The sequence below is a fragment of the Mixophyes fleayi genome, chromosome 5, assembly GCF_038048845.1.
Source record: "Mixophyes fleayi isolate aMixFle1 chromosome 5, aMixFle1.hap1, whole genome shotgun sequence".
Classification (NCBI taxonomy): Eukaryota; Metazoa; Chordata; class Amphibia; order Anura; family Limnodynastidae; genus Mixophyes; species Mixophyes fleayi.
Genome location: NC_134406.1, coordinates 119,415,046 through 119,439,603, shown reverse-complemented (window position 1 = coordinate 119,439,603; position 24,558 = coordinate 119,415,046). Strand labels below are relative to the sequence as shown.

The window sequence follows — 24,558 nt, the reverse complement described above, 5'->3', positions numbered from 1 at the left end:
CCTCCTCACTGGCCTTCCCAAAAATAGACTCAAACCCCTACAATCTATTTTGCACGCTACGGCAAGATTGATTTTCCTTGCAAATCGTTATTCCTCTGTTGAATCACTCTGTATGTCTCTACACTGGTTGCCTGTTTTCTACCGAATCCAATATAAAATACTCTTACTAACCTACAAGAACATCAACAAAGCTGCACCAACATACATCTCCTCTCTTGTCATAAAATATCTCCCAACTCGGCAACTCCGTTCTGCACAAGATCTGCATCTCTCATCCACACATCACAGACTCCCATTCACGATTACAGGACTTTTTCCTGGCTGCACCCACTCTATGGAATTCTCTCCCTTGCACAATAAGACTCTCCTCTGGTCTACAAGCTTTCAAGCGTTCTCTGAAAACCCACCTCGTCAGACAAGCTTATAATATTCCTCAACCACACTCTTAACCTCACTACATTAGCCTATTACCACCTGTTATACAACTACCCCTTGACCAACATTGTTGTGTGACAGGATCATTTAGCTTATGAGTCACTTTTACCTTTGCAGTCTGGCTGGGCCGACTTCAAATGTAGATTTAACCTCATGTGTCAAAATCACATAAATCGTAAGCTTGCGAGCAGGGCCTTCTCACCTCTTTGTCTGTTTTACCCAGTTTGTTTATTAGTTTACTATGTTTGTCCCCAATTGTAAAGCGCTACGGAATATGTTGGCACTATATAAATAAATGATGATGATGATGATGACGACTATGGCTCATGCTATCCTGGGGGGAGGGTGGATTTTGATCCGGACACACCACTCTGGAATAATAATAAACTCCACAAAATATATAAATTAACAAAAGACAATATTTAGTGCAAGTTTAGGGTGTTTTGCGATAGGCTCTCTTTACAATAATGTGGTGTTTAAATCCTTTGATCAGATCCGGCAGGAATTTGGCAATGTTCACTCTGACATGCTGGGCCTGATTCATTAGGGAAAGTAAAGTTGTTTTTTTTTTTTTTTTTAAAAAGAGTAACTTTGCACCATGGCAACAACATGTTGCATTGGAGGGGGCGGGGTAAATTTAAACTGTGGGGACAGATTTATAGTTGGGCTAGGGAATGTCCTAGATCAACTTTAAATTTCAGCTTAAAAATAAAGCTATCAAGTATTTGTTTGCTACATGAAAAAACAGCCAGTATTTAACTTATGTGTAAAATAATAAACTAATTTGCCCCCGCCTGCATTGCAACATTGTTTGTCCAGGAGAAAATGTACTACTTTTTTTTGCCTTACTTTCATTACAGTCTCTTCTTGGTTTAGTAGCGCCCTGCCGCTAGTATCTGCTTCTATTGCGGACTATGGGTAGACTTAGAGTTATATCTGCGCTGTACTCCAAACTAAATTTCCATATTGCACCTGATAGTTAGTTGCCCTTTAAATCTAAATGGGAACTTGACTTAGGTCTACTGTATTAGTTTCCAACAAATTCATCCATACCTGTTGCTTAGAGTTTATCATTCACTGGTTTCGGTGGTCAAAATTCTGGACCTGTATCAGTAATATGGTACTTGGGATTCCTCCTCTGGACCATAAGATGTGACTTTTTGATATCTTCGTGGAGAATATTTTAAGTAAGTCTCTCTACCAATGCATTTTTATTCTTACTACTCTGGCAAAAGTTATTATATATGTGTTTTTTTCTTTGTGTTTTTTTAATATGAAATATTTTGTGCCGAACCCAGCGGCCGTAGTGCCGCCATTGTCCTTTGAATGTCGACATTGTGACTGTCGACATTACTAAAATGTCATTATCTTAAACATATCAAGAGAATGATTCTGTCAACATTTACACGGTCATCATTTTGAGGTCAACAGTATAACTGTCGACATATTTACCGTCGCCAGAATGCCTACATCCTTTACTAACAAACTAAGTAGTATTCTAATAATAAAACACCACTAACAAAAGGGGCTTACCTGGTGCGGGTGTTCTTCAGTATTTTGGAATATCTTGCTGACCGACATGAGGCTGCTGTATTCCTTGCATTATATTACAATGCCATACTGAATAGAGAAAGACTTTTCTAGCAGTCCTAAGTACATACTGCTGCTTCTTGGTGCCCTGCGCAGAATCTACTTCCAGTGTGCAAAGGCGCACATTTTTAAATTTTCAATATACCAACACTGCTTCCAGAGGTAGCAGTGCGGTGGTTCCCAGGTCGCCAACTCTACTTCAGCTTACACCACAGCAATACATTACTGGAAAGAAATCCAGGTAAGCTCTGCACTATAGAAAAAAAAACACAACAAAACTTCTCTCTAGCTCACCTGTCTAGCTTGAAGAGACAGAAAAAGAGGGTCGAGGTCAAGTGGAGCTGGCTTATATATTAACTGGGCATTTTTGTTTGACTTTACTCTAGCTAATCAAAACAGAAGCATACCCATAGTAAAAGGCTGCTATGAAGGATTGTAGAGGATATGCGTTTCTTCCTCTTTAGAATATTGAAATATGTGGAACGCTAAATCTCTAGGTTAGTGCTGGCATAGCAAACCTTCCCTTATGGCCCCAATTGTATGCCTCCACTCAGACTTATTCTATGCTTTATGTCCTAAAACAAACGATAAAGTCTGAATGGGTGCAACAGGCTTCCGTGTCATATGATCTCCTCTACACAATGCAGATAAGTCACAGAGCACACCAGATGGGGAGGATGAAGAGGAGAAGGGGAGCACAGTGCATTCACTGCAGCGCATTCTCTCTCTCCTTTCACTGCGGGCCTAGATGTGAAAGAAAGGATTTTTAGGCTGTATATATAAGCCAGTGTGTGGGGACATGTGGCGAAGTCTGTCTTGTTCAAACAAACACAGAAATACTCCTAATGGGACAGAGTACAGAGGATCCTAAATATTGAATATATGATGAGATCTTGCTGCTGCGAATGCTCCTAATAATCAATAAGTTTTAACAACGCAATGGATTTGTCAAAATAAATAAATTTAATGTACGGTAATTTTAACGCATATTTTTGCTTGCAGCTCACGGTAATAGTGCATGGGCTGCATTGTATGTGAGAACTGAATTCAACTGAATGCCCCGCCCATGGAGTCTTGTACTATCCCTTCAAATGACCAATATATTGTATTGTGTACAAAGTGGTTTGTGTTGATTAAAACAATAGCAATGTTCAATCATATTAATTTTTACACTATTTGTCAAAACATGCACTTAAAAGGATAGTTTCCCTTTACTACTTGCCTGTGCTGTAAAAACCCAATAAATGGTGCAATTCCAGTTCCTGATCCAATCATTACAATAGGAACTGATGTATCAGATGGCAAATGGAACAAAGTGGATGGTCGCTTCAAAATGGATATCTAAAATAATAGAACATAATGTGAATGTAATTATTCATTCTGCATACTCCTGGAGAATAATCAAACTTTGAAAAAATATGGCAGGTATAAGATTCATTAGCAATACGGCAAGTATATGAAGGTATTTTATTTACTAACAAACAGTAAAGGTTGGGTTTTGCATTAATCTGGTTCCTAAGGGTTTTTTTTCCCTTTTGATTTTTTGCAATTTGGCCAAATGAAAGCAAATCCTTATTTTGAAGACATGCTTGAACTGAAAAAAACTCCATGGGGTAAATGTATGAAAGTGCGCATTTTGCAAGTCACCAAATATCGGTGACTTTGCAGGGGGGATTTAAAGCGACAATGGCTTTAAAAAGGCAAGTTTTGCATTTAAAACCGTTGCTGCTTTAAATCATACATTCACCCCCTGAGGTTCAAAATAATCTAAATATTTACTTATGCTCCAAATTTTAAAATACAGAACCAGTGAATCCATAGAAATGTTAAAATGTCCATACATAGCATATCCCTGCTTTACAGCCAATTTATGAAATTATGCCTATGTCAACACTAATCCAGCCTAATTAAAATGAGGAGAAAGACAAGCTGCTATTAATTCAAATTTGCCCATTGAATTTCACACATTTATTAAAAAAAATAAAAAAATGGCTACTTTAGTCTAAATTCCATTGTTCTAAATACTTATGTGTAAAAGGCTTAATGTACATATTTAAAGCAATAGGGACATGACATTTAATCTGGAATAACAATCCCTGAACTTTTACAAGTACTCAAGTTCAAAAACCCATGCTTCACATTGCTCTAATTTGACAAATGCTCATAATGTGGGAATGGGGGGTACTATGAACAGGTTCACGGGAACCTGTTCATGGAACATTGGGAAAATCACACCATTTGGCACAACAAACCATATATCCCATACATCCTGGGATGGTACCGGTACATAGATGATGTGCTATGTCTATGGACCGGGACCAGGGACACACTTCTAGAATTCCTTAATTACCTCAATACAAACAAACTCAATCTCAAAATTACTACACAGATAAGTGAAGAAAGGGTGGAGTTTTTGGATCTCGACATTTTCATTGTAGAGAATCAGATCCAGACCAAAACTTTCCTTAAACCAGTAGACTGTAACTCTTTCATCCCAGCCTCAAGCAATCATCTTAAGAGATGGCTCAACAACATCCCAAAGGGGCAATTTACCCGGATTAGACGCAACTTTTCTAATATCACTCTTTATGAGGAACAATCTAGAACCCTAAGGGAAAGATTCTTGGAAAGAGATTACGATAGAGAAGTAATAGATAAAGCATTTGAGGAGATTAGATAGGAAAACCCTCCTTACACCCAGAATCAAGAAAGATACGAATGAACAGTTACAATCTGCTTTCATTACCAAATATAGCTCCAACCACAAGGAGTTAGAGAAAATAATCCGAAAACACTGGCATGTATTACTGATGGATGACTCCCTGAAGGACATCCTTTCCAGAAATCCAAAGATGATGTACAGAAAGTCTGATTCCCTCAATACCAAGTTGGTGTATCCCCACAGATAGAAAGGGCCAGCAAGAAACTTGGCTAAAAGAGAAGAGTGAGGGCTTCTTTTATTGCACTAGATGCCAAGCTTGCAGACTCACCAAACAAAGGGGAACTAAACCCACTATGAGTTTCCATTCAAACATCACAGGGGAGCCCCACAAAATTAGAGGCAAAATCACGTGCGATACCATGGGGGTTGTATACTTGTTAGAGTGCCCATGTGGGGAAATATGTTGGATACACAATGCGCAAATTACACGTAAGGATTTCAGAGCATCTGCGCAATATTAGAAATTGATCCGAAAATCATAGTGTATCTGACCACTTCCTTAAGTGCCACAACCATGACCCATCCACTCTCAAATTTTTGGGAATCTGCAAAGACCATAAACCATGGAGAGGGGGGGAAGGATTATGTTGCACTCATTTCAAAAGGGGAGGCCAGGTGGATCTCTACCCTCAAAACCCTGACCCCTAAGGACTTGAATGTGGATTTTGATCTGGGCTACTTTTTGAATTCCTAGAACCCCTGCACCAATACCGAATATCCCCCACCTTCATTATTCCACCCCTATCCCATCAACCTGCCCTATTTGCAAACATACGCCTGATGTCTTTGTATAGATATTGTTTACTTATCACTTACTATTAAGTCCAGTCTGAGATTAGTACAATACTGTTGAACGATCACGGCAACATTCTCTGTATATTGGCTACCTGATTACCCATTTACTTAATTTTATTTGTTATTATTCCACTTAGCACTATATTAGTCTGATATAAACATTACCATTATAACTTTCTATGTTTCCTTCTACAAACATACCTAAGAAACTTTATAAAAAAAACTATATAGCTAAGAAGCTTTGATATTCTAATTAGTACTCAAATCTATCTGGTACTAATTACTGCACATCAGTTAAACATCTGACCAATTATCTAATTACCAGCATCTGGCAATATGGGCCGGACCCTTTAAATACTGGCAAAGATGACCAGTATGGCTACAACAATCTTTGAGGAAGCCCATCGGTATCTACCATGGGCGAAACGTGTTGGGTTATTACCTTTTCTATTTTCACCACATACCTACCAAGACTCGCACGATCGAGTATTGTTGCTTTGAATCATCTCTAGCATCCAAGAACAACCTATATCCCTGCTAAACTGACGGTAGCAGCAAGACGGTACCAGTTGGTGGACATACGAATAGAGCGCGCATGCGCCACCTCCCGAATAGACTCTGGTTACGAGAATACAGAATACATCCACCTGCTATCTGGGGAGGAAAAAGGAGCACCCGAACCACAGGAGGAAAACATTATCCCTGACCGGACCATGTCTTCACCGGAATATAAGTTTATTGAATCTTCTGTACTTACACAGCATTTGGACATTTATGGACACGTACCCATCTGAACTTATACACGGTTGATACACATCCCTGCCTACCAGTAGTACCATTGATTCCTTTTTGCACATCCATCCACGTGCAACATTTTATATGGACATCATTTATGCCTAGCTGGATTGATATCACCAAATTGGAACCACGAGTTATCTCCTCATTCCGATTACATTACAAGCATTGAATCCTTTATTATTCCAATTGAATTCACGTGACTTCTTTTGCTACATATCACTTTTGATAGGGCCTTGGTCTCCTGACCTCACTTTATGATATATCCTTACAAGAATCTGGACTTTTATGCTCTATTTGTCACACGCCGGTCCCATAGATAAGTGCCGGCGTTGTTACCTCCTTCCTGGAAGCGGTGATCCAGGCTACTACTTCGTGTCAAGGCCCTCTGTAGTTGGTTCTGCGCATGTGCTGCCTGTTGCCCTCATTTGTTACCTCCTACCTGTTCCCATTGGTGCACAGGATTTTGGAGCGCTATTTAAACCTCCCATGGTCCATTGCCTGTTCTTTGAGTTACATACTCTTCCTATGGGATTAGGCTTCTGTTGGTTTATCTCCTCCGCTGTGCCTTGCTTTGTTTGTCTGGATCAGCTAACTCAACACAACTACTTTCAGGCTGGTACTGCTGCAGTGACAAGCAAACTCCCCTGTTACCAGAATCGCTATTCACAGATCAGCCATCTCAACTCTATCGCTGCTTCTACGCTGGGACTGCTGCTGTACAAGTAACTCACCTGTTATTGGAATCACCATTTACGGATCAGCTAAGTTCTCCTTTCTTATTATGTGCATATTGAACGGTCGCTGTAACCAGTAACTCATCTGTAGTTACAATTGTCATGTATGGATCAGCTAAGTTCTATTCCACATCTGCCCTGTTTGAACCTCAGCTGTATCAATGATTCTCCTGCCGTTACCTTGAGTTACTAATTATAAACCAGTTATTTTAAACCATCCTCATTGATTGTTTGAACTGTTGCTGTACCAGTGATTCTTTTACCGTTACCTTGAGTTACCAAATCTGTAGTTTTCAAGCTCCACCAGTTCTCTGTCTCTCTCATTTGGGAGACCGCGACCTGCGGGATAGGGGCAGCAAAGCCCATACCTCCTTGCGGGGGTCAGTGGTGAAAATCCCCTACCCGTTAGACTCCGTGCTCCTGAATGAGTACCATTCATTGACAGAGAACAGAGATCCACTAAATATTCTGTAGATTTGTGACAGTAAGAACAGGCCATGATGTCTGATCCCCCGGTGGAGCCTTCTGCTAAGCATATGCTACAGCACCCCTTAGCCCGGGTTTAGCAGCAAGATAACACCCAACGCCAACTTCTACAGTGTCTGCAGACTCTTGCTGGTCGTTTTGATACGCTCCAAGCAACTCAACCTGTTGTCCCAGTTTCTCCTCCTGAGCAACCCCTTGGCCATCAGGCCTCATCTGCAACCTCCTCTACACATAGATTGCCTACTCCAGCTAAATATTCTGCAGATTCGTGACAATATTATTGAAAGCCATTGTGCTCATTTCAATATTTTATTTATCTGTATTTGTTCCGGCCGGAACATGCTTATGTTTGCATTGTATAAAGAATAAATCCCAATACAAATTATATATTCACTCCATGCGCCCAGAACCTATTTCTATTCTTTATAATGTGGGAATATTTACCTGTTAGAATTAATGCATGCACTTTACATTTTTATATTTTGAAAAAATGCATGAAAGGGTTCTTACTTGAAACCAAACTAAACCAAACTAACAAGATTAAAAGTGCATTGACTCAAGCACAGAAAGAGGGTAGCTGGGTATGTACTTAGGAGTTCAATAAAATACACTATTTCATTAGTGAGCAGCAGGTTGTGTTGCGCTATATTGACAAAATTGGACAGTGTGCAATAAATTGTTTTAGTGTATAGTAAGAACTATTGAAAACCGTTTTTTCCTTTTTGTATTAAAAAAAATAAAAAAATTACTTGGGTACATAGTGAATAAAAAAGGTATTCCCAGTCTTAGTAGAGAAAGTGAAAAAAAATGGTTAAATCCCTTGAGTCTTAAATATGGTGTGAAGAAAGGAATTTTTGTTCTTACACAGTATGCCTATTGTGGGATGGTTGTATTGCTATGACTTTTCTGTTGTATTGCTTAAATGAAGCCTGATGGGTAATGAGTGACAAGATGGTGAAAGTCGGAAATACTCTGGTCGTATGTCGGGTAAAAAATGACTAAAAGCATGGCATGGAAGGAGTTAATGTGATGTGGATCACACGTGTTACCATGCTATTGTAATTATCCTGACTTTTGTTTAATGCAATGGACCGCATGGCAAAAAATGTGGCCTTGCAGAGTCATCCCATTAGAGTGGAAACCTAGCTTAAGTGAGGGGGTTTGGTCAGGAAGGACTCTAAAACAATCCAAAGAGGTCCACAGATAAGGGTCTGCCTGCTCATACGGGGTCCGGTGATTGGGTTCAGAAGAGCCTGTCCTGAGAGAGAGGCTGTGTTGGATTTGGGGAAAGAACAGAGTTTAGAGTTAATATTGTGATCAAAGTAATCTAAGCTCTGGACTGTAAAGACTTCATATTATATAGTACATTAACACCTATACTGGACCCTTTTCCCAGCTATTGTTCCTGTTTTACTGCCTTGTTCCAAAACAAAATATTGTTGGAGCATTTCTGTGTTGGTACGGAGTGATCTAAAGAACCCCTATCAAGGCATGGACTCCAGAAGACCTCTGAAGGTGTCCTGTGGTGTCTGGCACTAAGACGATACCAGCAGATCTTTTAAGTCCTGTAAGTTGAGAGATGGCGTCTCCGTGGGACAGACTTGTTTTTCCAGCACATCCCACAGATGCTCGATCGGATTGAGATCTGTGGAATTTGGAGGCAACACCTTGAACTCTTTGTCATGTTCCTCAAACCATTCCTGAACAATTTTTGCAGTATGGCAGGGCACAATTTTCCTGCTGAAAGGGGTGTACTTGGTCTGCAACAATGTTTAGGTAGGTGGTACGTGTTAACATCCAGATGAATGCCATGATCCAGAGCATCACAGTGCCTCAGCTGGCTTGCCTTCATCCCATAGTGCATACTGGTGCCACTCTGCCCCAGGTAAACGAAGCGCACACACCCAGACGTCCAAATGATGTATGTCAGCCTGGTTTACTTTACTCCTCCATGGCAGCATACAAAATGGGGTTAATCCCCCCCTGCATAAAAGTTAGGGCAGGAGAAAAAAAAACCTCCCTCCTTTCAGTGTCTTCCGGTTTTCCCCAAGCTAAAAATTATCTTCATCTCATATTAGAAACAAAAAAGAACATCAGGCTGCCAAGGAGGAGTAAAGGAAACCAGTTTAACAGGTAGTAAATAACCTGCCATTTTCACTTCCTACTTCATGGAAGATTACACTATGGGGTGATGGCAAAGCCGCATTCTCCATCATATAATTTGACTGAAGCTTATTGGGTTCAACTTCAGCACATAATAGCTATATACACACTTTTTTTTTCTTTCTTATTTTTTTTTTTTTTTTTAAAAGTCATATTACCACACTTAACATCTTCCTTACAAACTTGGCATCTGCTGAAGCTTGCACATTAATATGATAGTGTTTAGTAAAAGTATGTTTGGAGGACCAGACTGCAGCTTTACATAACGCTTCCATAGAGGCAGATTCCTTCTCTGTCAATGAAGTTGCCACGGCTCTTGTTGAATGTGCTCTTATGGTTTCAGGCACGTCCACCTTCTTTAATATGTATGCCTCCCTATTGCAAGATTTTATCCATCTTGCCACTGATGTCTTTGAGGTTGGTCTACCCTTTTTATTGCTGCTGATTAAAACAAATAACTGCTTTGTTTTCCTAAATTTCTGTGTCCTCCTCAAATAAATTTTAATGGCACGGACCAAGTCCAAACAATGCTTTCTCCTTTCTTTTGAGTTCTTTGGCTTTGGACATAGAGAGGATAGAACAATTTCTTGATGAATATGGAATTGTGATACTAGTTTTGGCAGGATTTTGGATTGGTTCTTAGCACAACCTTATCCTCATGCATAATCATAAAAGGCTCCTCTCCCCAGAGAGCTTGTAGCTCTGAAATCCTCCTCGCTGAGGTAATTGTTACTGTGAAAATTACCTACATTGTTAAATATTTTATGGGAATCTATTTTAAAGGTTTAAATGGTGATTGTGTCAGGGTCTCCAATACCAGAATCAAGTCCCATAGAGCCAAAGGAGAGCCATAAAAGGGTCTTATTCTCCTGTTGCCTGCAGAAATGTTATCATATACTTATTTTCGATCAACGGTCTGTGTAATAATACTCCAAGAGCAGATATTTGGACCTTTAATGTATTAACTGCAAGCCTTTGTCAAGCCAATATTCCAGAAATTCAAGTATAGTATATCTATGGAAGGACCTTTTGATGAAAACTGTTAATCAGAGCACCATTTACAAAAAATGTCCCAGATTCTATAATATGCTTTAAATGTTGACTCTTTCCTTGCATTTAAAAGCGTAGTGATTACCCTACTAGAAAAGCCTTGGCGTTTCAAATGTTTCCTCTCAGTAGCCATGCCGATACCCAGAACCCTGGGTTTGCATGGTTCACTGCCCTTGATAGTTCAGATCTGGCTGTAGTTGAAGGTAACCACAGTTTCTCCACTGCTAGCTGTAACATCTGAGGAAACAAAGATCAGCGCAGCCAAAAGGGTAGTATTGCTATTACGGTTACCCTGTCTCTCCTTATTTTCTTTAGCACTTGAGGGATCATGGGCATTGGTAGAAACAGACAGTTTTGTAGAATATCTCAAATCCAGTAACTTACAGGATCCCAAATGGCATGGATTTACTGAGTGGAGATCTGGTAAAACAAATCTTACTGACTCTTTTGAGGGAGGGGGGGGGGGGCAGTAGATGTTGCTTATCTAGATTTTAGTAAGGCTTTTGCTGCTGTCCCACATTGCAGACTGTTAAATAAACTCAAAACCTTGGGATTGGATTCTAAGATGGATGAAATGATAAGATCTTTGTTGCAGGATAGAAAACAGAGAGCTACAGTAAATGGAGTTCACAGGAGGGAAAGGTTACCAGTGGAGTACCTCAAGGATCTGTAGTTGGACCAGTGCTTTTTAAAATCTTTACTGGTGACATTGCCAATGGTAATGAAGGAAATGTATTCCTTTTTGCAGATGGCACAAAGATAGGGTGGGGTACGTCAGTGCGATGACTAGAAAGGCGACAACAGTTATACTGACACTAAATTGTCGATAACTACAAGAGCAACATGTAGGAAAGACAGACTTACTTCAAAAGTGACAGGCAATATTTCCGATATCCCTACTATAAATGGCGACAGTATGAAATCCTGGCAGTGTGATTGTTGCAACTAAAAACGTTGAGAGTTATGTTGCTCTATTTAAGGGAACAATGCGAGGACAGATGACTTAAAAGCAGGAAAGCAATGTAACAAAGCAATGAGAATGGCCATTCAGATGCTTGGTTGCATAGGTAGAGGAATCAGTAGCAGAAAGAAAGAATTAATAATGCCACTTTATAGGTCATAGGTATGGCCACATCTAGAATTATATGTTCAGTTCTGGAGGCCATATCTCCAAAAGGATATAAATATTTTAGAGACTGTACAAAGGTGGTCAACTAAAATGGTGCATGGGCTACAGTACAAAACTTGGAAAAGTCTAAAATATCTTAATATGTATAGTTTGGAGCAGTGAAGGGGAAGGGGGAACTTGATAGAATTTTTCAAATACATCAAGGTTTTTAAACAAGGTACAGGAGGGAAACATTCTTCAAGGGAAGAGAAATAATAGAACATGAGGACATGCACTGAAACTGGAGGTAAATAGGTTCAGAGGAAAGTTGAGGAAAACCTACTTCACAGAAAGTGTAGTGGATAAGTGGAATAGCCTCCCATCAGAGGTGGTTGAGGCTAAAACAATAGATCAATCTAAAACATGCTTGGGATAGACATAAGGATCAAACAGGGTTTGAGGTTACCATAGGTTAAAAAATAGGTTAAAAAATGGGCAGACTAGATGAGAAAAGCAGTCCTTGTCTGCCGTCAAATTCTATGTTTCTAAGACACTACTGTCTGGTTGCCTGAGTGTATTCTGACATGCTGACCTGTAATGAGTTCCTGAAAGTAAATGCATACTTCAACCACAGCCTTCATTTAGATTACAATTGAAGGTACAGTGGCTCTTTCTCCCATCACTAGCCTTGTGCTATCTGCTATACTCATGTGGCCCCCCAGCGAAATAAACTCACATCTCTTGTAATGACTAGAAGCTCTTGATCTGTGGAACTGCCGCTTTACAGAGTGCTGTGTACGGACCACCACTGTAGATCCTGTCTCACCCTTTTGTCCTTTGTCATGTGTAGTCTGGCCCATGGTACCACCTCTACGGCTAATGCCATAAGACCTAATACTCTGAGGCAGTCTTCTACCATGGTCAAAGGTGTTCTTCAGCGACACAACACCTGTTTAAAACTTTGTTTTCTTTCTGATGGCAGAAAAGCCTTCCCTTATGCTGTATCTATCTATTACGCTATTTGTTTAACATCCAGTCGCGGATTTTCAGGACCTGCAGCACACGCCTGGTGACTCTCTTTGCATTATCTAATAAAATTGATGGTATTAGCACGTCATCTAGGTAAGGCCATACTAATATACCCTCCTTTTTCAGTTTCGTCATGACCACAACTAGAATTCTGGTGAAAGTTCTTGATGATGTTGACAGTCCAAAGTGGAGAGTGCCGGTTGAATATCGCAAATATAAGAATTTTTTATGTGCTTGGTAAATTGGAATGCGAAGATATGCATCCTTTAGGCCTACTGATGATGGGAATGTTCATACCTCCATTGTATTGAGGATGGTTCTCTCACTGACTCCATCCTGAACCTTCTGGCATTGATATCTTTGTTGATGCCACTTAAAACTAGTATTATCCGAAAGCCTCCGCTGTTCTTTTGTACTATGAAAATCTTTAAATAAAAATCTTTCCCTTTTTGAGCTTCTGGAACTTTGCAAATGACTCCCTGATTCAAAAACATTTTTAGATTATGCTTCATTACCACCTGTTTTTCCCATATTCTGGGATTTAGTAATCTTTGGAATACTCCTTGTGGAGGTTGTGATAGGAACTCCAGTCTGTAACCTTGCTGTATTGTAGATAATACCCACTCATCTGTTGTGGTTAAAACCTGTTCTGCTAAAAAAAATATAATTCTGCCTCCTACCCTGACATCTCCCATTGAGCGGGTATCTCTGGCATCATTGGGGAAAAACTGTTGCAGATCCTCGCAGTTCCTTGCCATGTCGAAAAACTGCCTTGAAGCGCCAGGCTGATAGCAAATTGTGTAACTTTTTTCTATAAAGGCTTGCTTCTCTATATTCTAAACGTGGGCTTGGTTCCCCTGAATGCCTGAGGGGAAATCTTTTTGTAGGTGTATCTTGGGGAAGACAGCCTCAATTTCCACTCAGACAATTTTTCAAAAAATGACATCTACTTTTTGGCCAAACAGATAATCCCCTTCAAAGGGGAGCAATATTAAGGTATTCTTAGATTCTAAATCTGTCAACTATGGGTGTAGCCATAATGCTCTTCTTATAATAAATGAGGAAGTCATGGCCCTAGAAGCTAGTCTAATTGCATCCAGGGAAGCTTTACACAAATTCAGTTGCTGACTGCATATTTTGGACAGTCTTTTGAAGTTCAATCCTCTTTAATCCATCCTATATACATTTTTCCAAAGCATTACCCCAGATGCATAGTGCTCTGGTTGTCACGGCTTTAACCACAACAGGCTTTAATGTTACCCCTGAAATTAGGTGTACCTTTTTTGCACATCCTTCAATCCCTCTAGCCATAGCATCCCTGAAGGAGTTTACATCCTCAAGAGGAATTGTAGTTCTTTTGGTCAGTCTGAATACGGCTGTGTCCACCCTTAGTGGTGTATCCCAAACCATAGTCTCCTCAGGAGAAAAAGGGTATATTCTACAAAAGCTATTCATGCTAAGAAAACGTCTATCTGGGAACTACCATTCTTCTGATATAATACTGCTGATAACCTTATTTAATGGAAAAAGGCAACCCTTCTTTTTAGATGCCTGAAACAATGCCTCCTGCAAAGACTGCCCCTCTGAAACATCCTCAATTTCCATGACCTTGCTTAATACCTTATAATAGATTTTCCAACAAATCCATGCTGAAATTAAGTTCTTCTTTACACACAGCTGAGACTTCATCAGATAGTTCAGATATGCCTTATTCCACCTGCTGCACACCAGACTCAATCTTCTGAGGCAACACTAATTATTGATCTTGACCTTTTAGACCTCAGCTTCTGTAAATCATCCTTAGTAACAAAGGTTTTAGCTAATGCAATCTTCATCCATTTTAAGATTTCCTCCATATGAGTAGGGAGGCTGTTGCTGTTCAATAGAACTACATTCAGTACACAATCTTTCCAGAAAATCCTTCTGGCAACTTTTTGTCACAAATCCCACAACAAAGAATTTTCTATTTTTTTTATGCACTTTCTCCAGAACCTTCTCACTGCCAGAGATTCTGACCTAAAGACAATATTGTAGACTAATATCAGCCTGCACACCAACTACCTAAAATATGAGCTACTATAAATATAACGTAGGTGTTTACCCTCCACTGCTTCCTTGGGACCGCTCTTCCTCCATATTTGCTCCAGTTGTTTGGTACATGCAAGTGGATCTCCTATCACATACAACGCTTCACTACCTGATTCTGGTGATACAGTTGCTATTTTTTATTCTCCCAGAATGCACCGCGTGTGTGTGACATCACAACGCCAATTTCCCTAGTGCTTTATCTTAAAGCCAGAGGCAAGAAAATAGCAATCACTGCTGTGGGAGGAGATACCAAGGGCAAAAGGTATCAACAGGGTCTACAAGATGCTTTATATTATGTACCTCTCCTATCTGAAAGACTAGGGTCAATTTGATAGCAGCCAACTAACCTACTAATATGTTTTTGTAGTGTGGGAGGAAACTGGAGCATTCGAAGGAAACCCATGCAAACACAGGGAGAACATACAAACTCAACACACATAAGGCCATGGTCGGGAATCAAACTCATGACCCCAGTGCTAACCACTAAGCCACTGTGCTGCTCCATGGTCCAGTTCTGGCGCTCACGTGCCCATCGTAGGTGCTTTCTGCAGTGGACAGGGGTCAGCATGGGCACTTTGACTGGTCTGCGACTACAGTAGCTCTTCTGTGGGACTGGAACAGACAGATTAGCCCTCGCTCCCCCTGTACATCAATGAGCCTTTGGTGCCCATGTCACGGGTCCACCAGTTGTCCATCCTTGGACCCCTTTTGGTAGGTAGTAATCACTGCAGACCTGCCCTTTTGGAGATGCTGTAACCCAGACGTCTAAATACCACAATTCAGACCTTGGCAAAGTCGCACAAATACTTACACTTGGCCATTTTCCTGCTTCCAACACATCAACTTCAAGAACTGATTGTTCACTTGCTGCCTAATACATCCCACCCCATGACAGGTAATGAGATAATCAATGTTATTCACTTCACATGATCAGTGGTTTCCATGTTGGTGCTGATCAGTGTATATCACCAGCTTCTCTCTCACATCACCCCGTGCCCACCAGCTTCTCACACATCACCTAACATGCCACTCCATTTGCCTACACTCTTTTCGCTCACATGCCACCCCATATATACAAGACTGTCTCATTGCACCCTATTGCCCCAGCATTACTCTCATGTCACCCTGTTCCCAACAGATTCTCACATATGCCCGCAAGCTTTTCCCGGACATACCACCCCATATGGCCAACATCTTTACTTTCACAACGCCCCATATACCACCAGCTTTTCACACCTGGAACCAGCATTTTGTCTACTTGTTACCTGCATATGCCCAACAGCTTTTCTGTGTTTCGGAAAGTAGTTTGGGTCTCTCAAACTCCGCTCCAGCAGCTCCTCTAAATTGTAGACTGGTTCAGCAGTCAACTCCCTATAAAGAGTTCTCCTCCGCACCTCTAACCTCTTTTATCAGTTAGTAACCGCTCCATACTTAAAATTATTCTACTGCCCAAAATTTACTAAGCATCCCAGTGGCTACTTGCAAATATGATTTATAACTCTCCATTCAGCTCTTTCCCTAAATATGCATTGATCACTAAAGAACTGATAACAACTTTATCGCTGCAAGAGGGCAGTATACAATTTTATACAAGCACTTCCAATTACCATACAGAGGTCTATATCTAGGGCACGAAACACCCCCTGGATGATACTAATATCTTCACCTACCAGTCCATTTGGCCCTGTAACTTTCAGCATTTTCATCTTCTCCTGTTGGTAGACTGTACAGATATCTCCTGCCCAAAATAGCAGCCAGGCAGGCGGAAAGACAGTAGCATGGACATGCAGGAGAACCACAAAGTGTTTGCTCCCATAGTCATGCTGAACCAGGAGCACGGGGCCAGGACATGATCTCTCCAAGCACCATGATCACAGCAGCGATGCCGATGAACTCATCCAGCAGGGGGGAAATCTACGAGGTATTGACCAGTAGGTTGCCCTTGTGTTGGCCTGGCTCGTTCTTCAGCTTGAAGCCAGGAATGCGGGCCAGAGGGAGACATATAGTACCCACCAAGGAAGGAGAAGACACTGAGCCAAGTTTGCTACAACTATAACATACCATTTTTATATTTCTTGCCTCCAGCTTAGTGCAGTGAATAAATTAAGTGATGTGATGGAGGTGGTGGGATGTTTAAATTGGGCCCTCTAACAGCTACCTTTGGCATCTCTTGGACTGATTAAACTTTGTAATGATAGCGGTGCCAGGTCTAATGATCGTACACTGTGCCTCCCATTAGCCCCAAAACACAAACAAGCCCCACTAAATACCACAAATATGGCCAAATCCTCTCCAGCTCACAGAAGAAAATCTAGACGTAGGAGAAATCAGCAATATTTTTCCTCTGAATACACTCCGCATACACCTTATTTTGACATGTGTAATGCTATGAAAACCCCTATCTTTAAATTAAATTGTAAAAAACCTATATGTTTTTTGAAAATCTTCCTCCACCATAACAATAGCATGCTAACAAAACAAACTCCTAGGGCTAGATTTACTAAGCTGCGGGTTTGAAAAAGTGGGGATGTTGCCTATAGCAACCTATCAGATTCTAGCTTTCATTTATTTAGTACCTTCTACAAAATGACAGCTAGAATCTGATTGGTTGCTATAGGCAACATCCCCACTTTTTCAAACCTGCAGTTTAGTAAATCTAGCCCCTAGTCTTAAAACCTGTACAGCAAGTTAACCTTTCACAAAAAAAAAGAAAAAAGAACTGACTTTTTGCAAAGCGGAAATAAACGGGAACATTTTCAACTTTACAATACTTTATCAGAATCATTGGATTCTCATGTTTCATGGTGCTGCACAATAAATAAATGGATGTTTTACAAAACGCTGCCGACAATATTGTATAAAGCAACGCTAATTGCATGAGTAGCACAGTGCAATAGCAGCATTACTAGTGAGACATAGCTGCTATTCAAAGCTTTTAAAGCCAATAAAAAAAGAAGTTAAAAAAAAAAAAAAGAGAAAAATATTAACTTAACATCCAATTCTGTAACCGATTATAGGGCATTTTATTATAGTTAAACGTACAAAGAAAAATAAAACAGTGACTGTGCGCCTTTAAATATCTGACCAGTACCACCTTTATACACATTTTAAGACATTTGAGACATTAGCAAACAATAATTCACTTGATACCTTACCTGTGGGATAGTGGAAATCTCATCTGTAATGCCAGCAACAGTCATGGGCTTAGATTCTTCATCAGTTTCATTCATAATTTCAGCTAGCCAGCCAGTGCACACTCCTTTTCTCAGTACTGGCCTTTGTGAGCATGTTGCAAATTTCACAACATTAAAAACAAAACTTAGCTTCCCTGTATAAAATAAGTTAGAGCTAAGGAATAAAAGAAAGAATGTATTTACATATACATACAGAACACACAATTCATCAAAACAAAGGAAAACAGTATGCCTAGTCACTTGTTTAAATTTAAGAGCACCACTCTTTTATCACATGGTTGTTTCCTTATCAGCTTGTAGTTGTTTTAATGAGCAACATGAAAAAAATAAAATGTAGAAGCACCACCCAAGGATGTTGAATTGTTTTTTTGCAGCTCAAATCATATCAATGTAAGTTAGAGAGTTCAGCATGCCCTACAACTACCCATAAGAAGAAATGTTGGCAGAAGTGGATTACTTTTTTGGTAGCCTAGGCACAAGTCTAGGGGTCAGCTGATGCAAAGAGCATGTATAAAGATAGTTATCAGCTGCTAATTCCATGAATGTTGGGTGGAAGTGACTCCCTGGTTTTCAAGTGCATGGTGCCAAGCATCAGTTATTCTTTCGTTGCAGCCTCTGCAAAGCATAAGACCCTTTGGCAACACAGTGGGGCACACATGCTCACCTGTGAATTAGTAATGACTGAATTGGGGTTACATGGCATTACAGCATAGGGACACTACATATATAATTTGGTCAGCTCTGGTGTATGGGCATTGCTGGCAAAACATATGGACACTGATTGCTGGTATAATGTGAAGGTTGTCAAAGATGTTTTATTTTGGATGAAGCCAATTTATTAACATGAAAATATTTACATTGTTTTATCTTATTTAAGTACCGTATATACTCGAGTATAAGCCGAGTTTTTCAGCACAATTTTTGTGCTGAAAAAGCCCCCCCTCGGCTTATACTCGAGTGATGCTTTAAGCCCACAATGCAGGGCCGTAAGGAGGGTGGTGCCTGCCTCCATAGCTTCAGCCCGCTTAAGGGCTGAAGAGAAAGTGAAGGAAAATATTAACGGAGAAGAGTTTGGTGCTTGCCGTTAGTGCCGCAGTGGAACGCATGTGCGTTCCACAGACAGGAAGCTCGGCACTTGCAATGCAGAGGTTAGTAAAAGATCTCTCTCTCTCTCTCTCATGCAGTTTGTATAACTCGAACTAATTCCTGCTCACATTTGAAAACGCTGAGTAGATAATGAAATGTATAGCTACATCTACCTATTTCCTGGACATCCTTAAACCGCTGATAATAGCAACATGTTTTCATGGGGACCTGCGACATAAGGCACATACGCTTCCCCACATGGCTTCTTCATGTCAGCCAGCATCATTGGTATGAATTTTTAAGCAGCATCTGCATTTTGTTCACTAGTACTGAAGTCCTTTGTTTATAAGCAGCCTTGTATGGAGCTCTAGAACATTTCTGTACAAGTGCAGATCATGAAGGTTACATTTTTATTTCCTATAAATTGGTATTCTAAGTATTTGTTTACTCTGCCTGACTTGTCCTGAAGTTTTGGAGTTGTATGCTCTTCTGAATAGTGTACCACAGTGTCTTAAAAAGTGTTAGTGTTATTTGATGTTAGTGTCAGTCTCTCCTGCAAACACAGTGGAGGTGGATCAGCAGACAGGTTTTTTTTATTAAAGAAATTTACCAGTAGCTGCTGCATTTCCCACCCTAGGCTTATACTCGAGTCAATAAGTTTTCCCAGTTTTTTGTGGTAAAATTAGGTGCCTCGGCTTATATTCGGGTCGACTTATACTCGAGTATATACGGTATATCATTTATATTTGATGTGGTTTTATTATATCAATTGGATCCTCGCTTGTGAGCTGATGAGAGGGATATGAGCAGGAATGAAAGAGTTAATTAAAGGAACAGATGTTTCTAATCAAAGTTGGTGAACAAAGACTTTTACAAGAATTTCTCCCAAATCTCAATTGTATCCAGGGGAGCCAAAAGGAGCAAGACACGTCTATATATCATCTACCAATTGTAGCTGTCCGGTCTGTGGACAGGCAGAATTTCAGAGACTGAAATTTGGACTGATAATATTATCACAGCGCAAGCTTTTATTTTGTAAATAAACAATGATATCATTTTTATTCTTAAAGTTTCTTTTGCTGCAGAAATTAAATTATTACTTTAACAAAATTGGAGTCACTGCTGAGATTTCTCAACATATTTGATTTGGAAAAGGACATTTGGATTTCTAGTATTGGAATGTATGGTGGAAGATGGACTTTTATCTTTTATAAAGGAAGGTAAGTTATTGCCGATCCGTTTGCAATCTATGGTGTACATTTATTTATTTTTTTCTTTCAAACTGGTTATTTTGTGTCTATTTTACTTTCCACTGAAACTTGTGTTGCAGAAATTTGAACTTTTAGCTTATTATTTTTGTTCATAGTAACGGTTTTAGAATTTAAAAGTAGGAGTTTAAAGTGTTACATATTTCTGTCTGCCACTTTGCTAAACAGAACATCATATGTATTCCTGTTATTGGAATGTAGGCAATTTTAAATAATATTTGCCTGAGTTCAAGGGAAGCTGCTTTGTGAACTGCTTATCTGAGTATGAGTGTGTGTTAATGAGTGTTGAGAAGTTAAGTGATAAAATAAAGACTTAATAAATCTATGTAGTCACTGAATACAGTGTTGAGATTGAGACTATCGCTCAGACGTGAGGCCTAATGGACTTTCTGAATAGTGGAACTGCGGGGCCACTATCGATTGATTGCGCACTGCGGGTCACATTCAATTTGAGAAAATTGGACTTGTGTACTGCAGGGTCTAGTTCTTAAAAATTTTAAATAAAAATAAAATAAAGTTGAATATAAAATATAATGAGCGATTTATGTACTGCGGGGGATAAATTCTCTGTGAAGTATGAGAAATAGATTGTCCATAGGTTTAGATAGAAAAAAAAGTTATATGTTTGTAGAACTGCGGGGCTAAAAAAAAAATGTGTTTTGAGTGATTTGTGTAAGGCTGTATGAATATGACTAATCATTGTGATAAGCAGTTTCCAAGTAAAGGGTCCTTTGATAAAAAATATTTTGGATAATGTGCAAACAGAAATTGAAAAATCAGAAAACAAAGTTATTGATACTGAAGTATTTCTTGACAGAGTGAAAGGGCTTAGAACTGAAAAAAAAAAAAAGTGTTTTATAGTCACCTGAATCTGATCTAGGTGATTCTGAAACAGTTATGTCGGAAAAGACACATGATAAAAAAATAAAAGAGTTGGAGAATTATCCCAATACAAATAATTTAATAGGGAGTGGCTGCAATACTAGAAGTATCCAGTAGATGGCACAGGGGCTGCTTTAGTATATCAGAAAGAGCGAACTGTAAATTTAATTGAAAAAAAAACCCCCATATTTGTTAGGTAGTCAGAAATTTATCATGGGTATTGGAAATTCCCATGCCTAAGGGACATTGTTCAATTTTGTGATAATTCTAAATGCTGTGCATGAATGACATTTTTAATCATACTAAAACTACTAATATTTAATATCATTGTGTTGCTAACTATGTATTTTCTCCTGTGAGTTGATTAATATAAGCTTTTCCTGATTAAAACATTTACTATTCTTTAGCTTAAAGATTATTATGTATAAGATGTGGTTAAAATATCACATTAGATGGGTACACGTATGTATGTATATATGTGTGTGTGTGTATATATATATATATATATATATATATATATATATATATATATATATATATATATATATATATATATATATATATATATATATATAGACACATAACAGAGCGTAGATAAATGGCTGTTAAAGTTTGAAAAAAAAAAACACATCTGCAGATTTGTGACCAACAGCAGAGTATTTTTTTTCTCCCCTTGAAAACTTTAGATGTTGAACTATTAATTTTATTGTCTGATTCTCCTGAGACTTTTATATTACACTGTGATTTTGTATGGATCTTATATGTTAATAACTTACTTTGTTTTTTTTTACAGTCCTTGTAGACACTAATTTTAGCTGTTAATATTCCAATATCAACATGGCTGCACGGTTTCCAGAAATAAACTGCAAACTTACCAGATTCAGGTTAAGTATTTGGGTTATTGCTTGACCCAAGGACTGACATCTTTCCTCAGAAAGAGTACAAGTTATTCTGCATATGCACTAGTCGCTAAATAAATCACAAGTGCACATCTTTCTAGGGGTGTGTAGCTGGAGTTTACATGGAAACTATCAAATACTTATTGTTTATTATAGTGCTGATTTTAGACATAGATACCCATTCATTGTCAATCTGTTTAAAAGTATTTGCAACTGTAGCATTACTCATGGATAAAGCAGAATATCTAGTCATGAATTATCCCTTTTCATATCGTATGCTGTTTTGCTCTTGATGTATTTTGCACAAACATGACATCTTCGCTGCCAGATTTGTAAATTGGAAATGAGCTCTTAGGGCTCTTCTTTATCTTACCATTTGCTGGTGTAATATTAATAATTTAATACTATTATGTTCTTAATTAGTGTGCATAGGAATGCACAAAGGGTGAATGATAGTACTGATAAGTATATGAAATTTTTGATGAATTAATGCCTATTTATGACTGTATGGAATTTTTGGACTAGAACCTTTACTGCTAGATTTGACATTGAGGATACACACTTAATAGGAATAGGTATAATTTTTATATAGATGGTAGTTATCATAGATAAAATGAGATTGGAAAGTTATGTATAAGATATGCAAGTAGCACTCACAACAGTGTGTGAGTTGGCGCAAGCCAAAAGTATTAAACATCTAGACAGATAGTAGATATGTATTCTGTGCATTGTGGTGGTTTAGAGATTGTCTAACTGTAGCAGGTACTTTGATATCACATTTTCAACATGTAAAGAAGATGCTAGATGCTATTCAGATGTCATTGCAGGTAGCAGTGATTAAGTGTTAAGATCACACAAGTAATACTGATCAATTGCATTAGGTAATAAAAGGACAGATGAAGTTACAATAGGTGTAGTAAGAAGTCCATTACTAATTAACATTTCACAGGACTTGAATTTGTTGTTGTTTCAGTTAATTACTGATCAGAAATTAATCAGAATGTAAAAGTTTTGTTATCCACAGGAATTGGCCCTCTGGAAGTTGAAGAGATGTGTACAAGGTACAAGATACAAATGGTACATGGAAAGATGGTAAAGATAGATCAGTGGCCCCAAAGGCTTACCTACCAGCACTGGCAAAAGCAGCCTATGGTCTGACTCATTTAGACAAGGACGGTATGATGTGTGGACTTGAGGCCTACTGGTGTGCACCTGGCTTCTTTTCTCATGCAGGTAAAAAGGCTGGTTTATGCTTTATTTGCCTAAGGAAGAATCCAGTTAAAGCCATATCTGTAGAATCACATATCTCTCCTGCAGAGACTTATTCCAGATAATATAAAATTGACTTCATCCGGGGGGGCGTGGCTTGGAAGCCGAGCGGGACAGTCGCATCTGGACGGAGCTCCGCACAGAAAGAACCAAAAGTGCATTTTGGAGGCGGATTATGATTGCCCCAATCACGCAAATCAGCCCTGAGTCCTGTGTGGGGAAGGGCGCCCACCTACCAAGCGCTCAAGCGTCCCAGCGACTTAGACTGAGACAGGACAGAGGGGATAACCCGGAGAGGAGGCGCGGCTGAGACGGACTGACGGCGGAGGCGAGATCTCAGAGGAGAAAGCCTGATCCCTCATGTGAGGTACACAGACGCGGAGATCCCCTCCTGAAAGCCTTACTTGTAACTCGTGGTGCTGGTGAAGTGAAACCGGAAGTGGCAGACCACCATCACTGCCTTCTCTTCCGGTGAATCAGACCCCGTGGTGCCTGTTGGGAGCCATCCTGAGACGTTGGGAGAAAAAAAAAAAAAAGGGATATGCAGCGGAGGTAAGGAGGAACTAACCCCTTCCATTCCACCTGAACAGCCCCTACACACTATTGCTGCATAACAAACAGAGACAGTGAACATCAATACTGCTGAATGTTTTACCCAATAAATTTGGGGATGATGCACCAACGCTGATTCAGCAGTGCAGAATAGTTGTGGAAATACCAATTGATTACCTGCTTGGGATAATAACATTGCAATTCCACTCACTTAACAAAGGGGCCACATGCTATGGATACATGACAATACTTCAATCCTAATCCAATAAACACAGCAGATCTGTCATACCTCTCTACATGAAAGATATACAATACAGCTACTTACTGTCTGTAGCAGTCTACAACCAAGGATTTCTGACACCTAGTGGTCATCTATAGTTCTGCTTCAAAGATCATCTTTGATTTCACAA

At 39.4% G+C, this 24,558-nt stretch overlaps 1 protein-coding gene across 1 annotated transcript in view; it reads right to left on the bottom strand.

The window, feature by feature from the left end:
* The window catches only part of MTRR (5-methyltetrahydrofolate-homocysteine methyltransferase reductase), a 209,374-nt gene that overhangs the window by 38,070 nt on the left and 146,746 nt on the right, over nt 1-24,558 (bottom strand). The window contains exons 11-12 of the mRNA XM_075212756.1: nt 18,154-18,346; nt 3,244-3,366 (exon numbers count right to left, since the gene is read on the bottom strand). Of these exons, the coding sequence (XP_075068857.1) occupies nt 3,244-3,366; nt 18,154-18,346 (316 nt within the window). The remainder of the gene's footprint in view (nt 1-3,243; nt 3,367-18,153; nt 18,347-24,558) is intronic.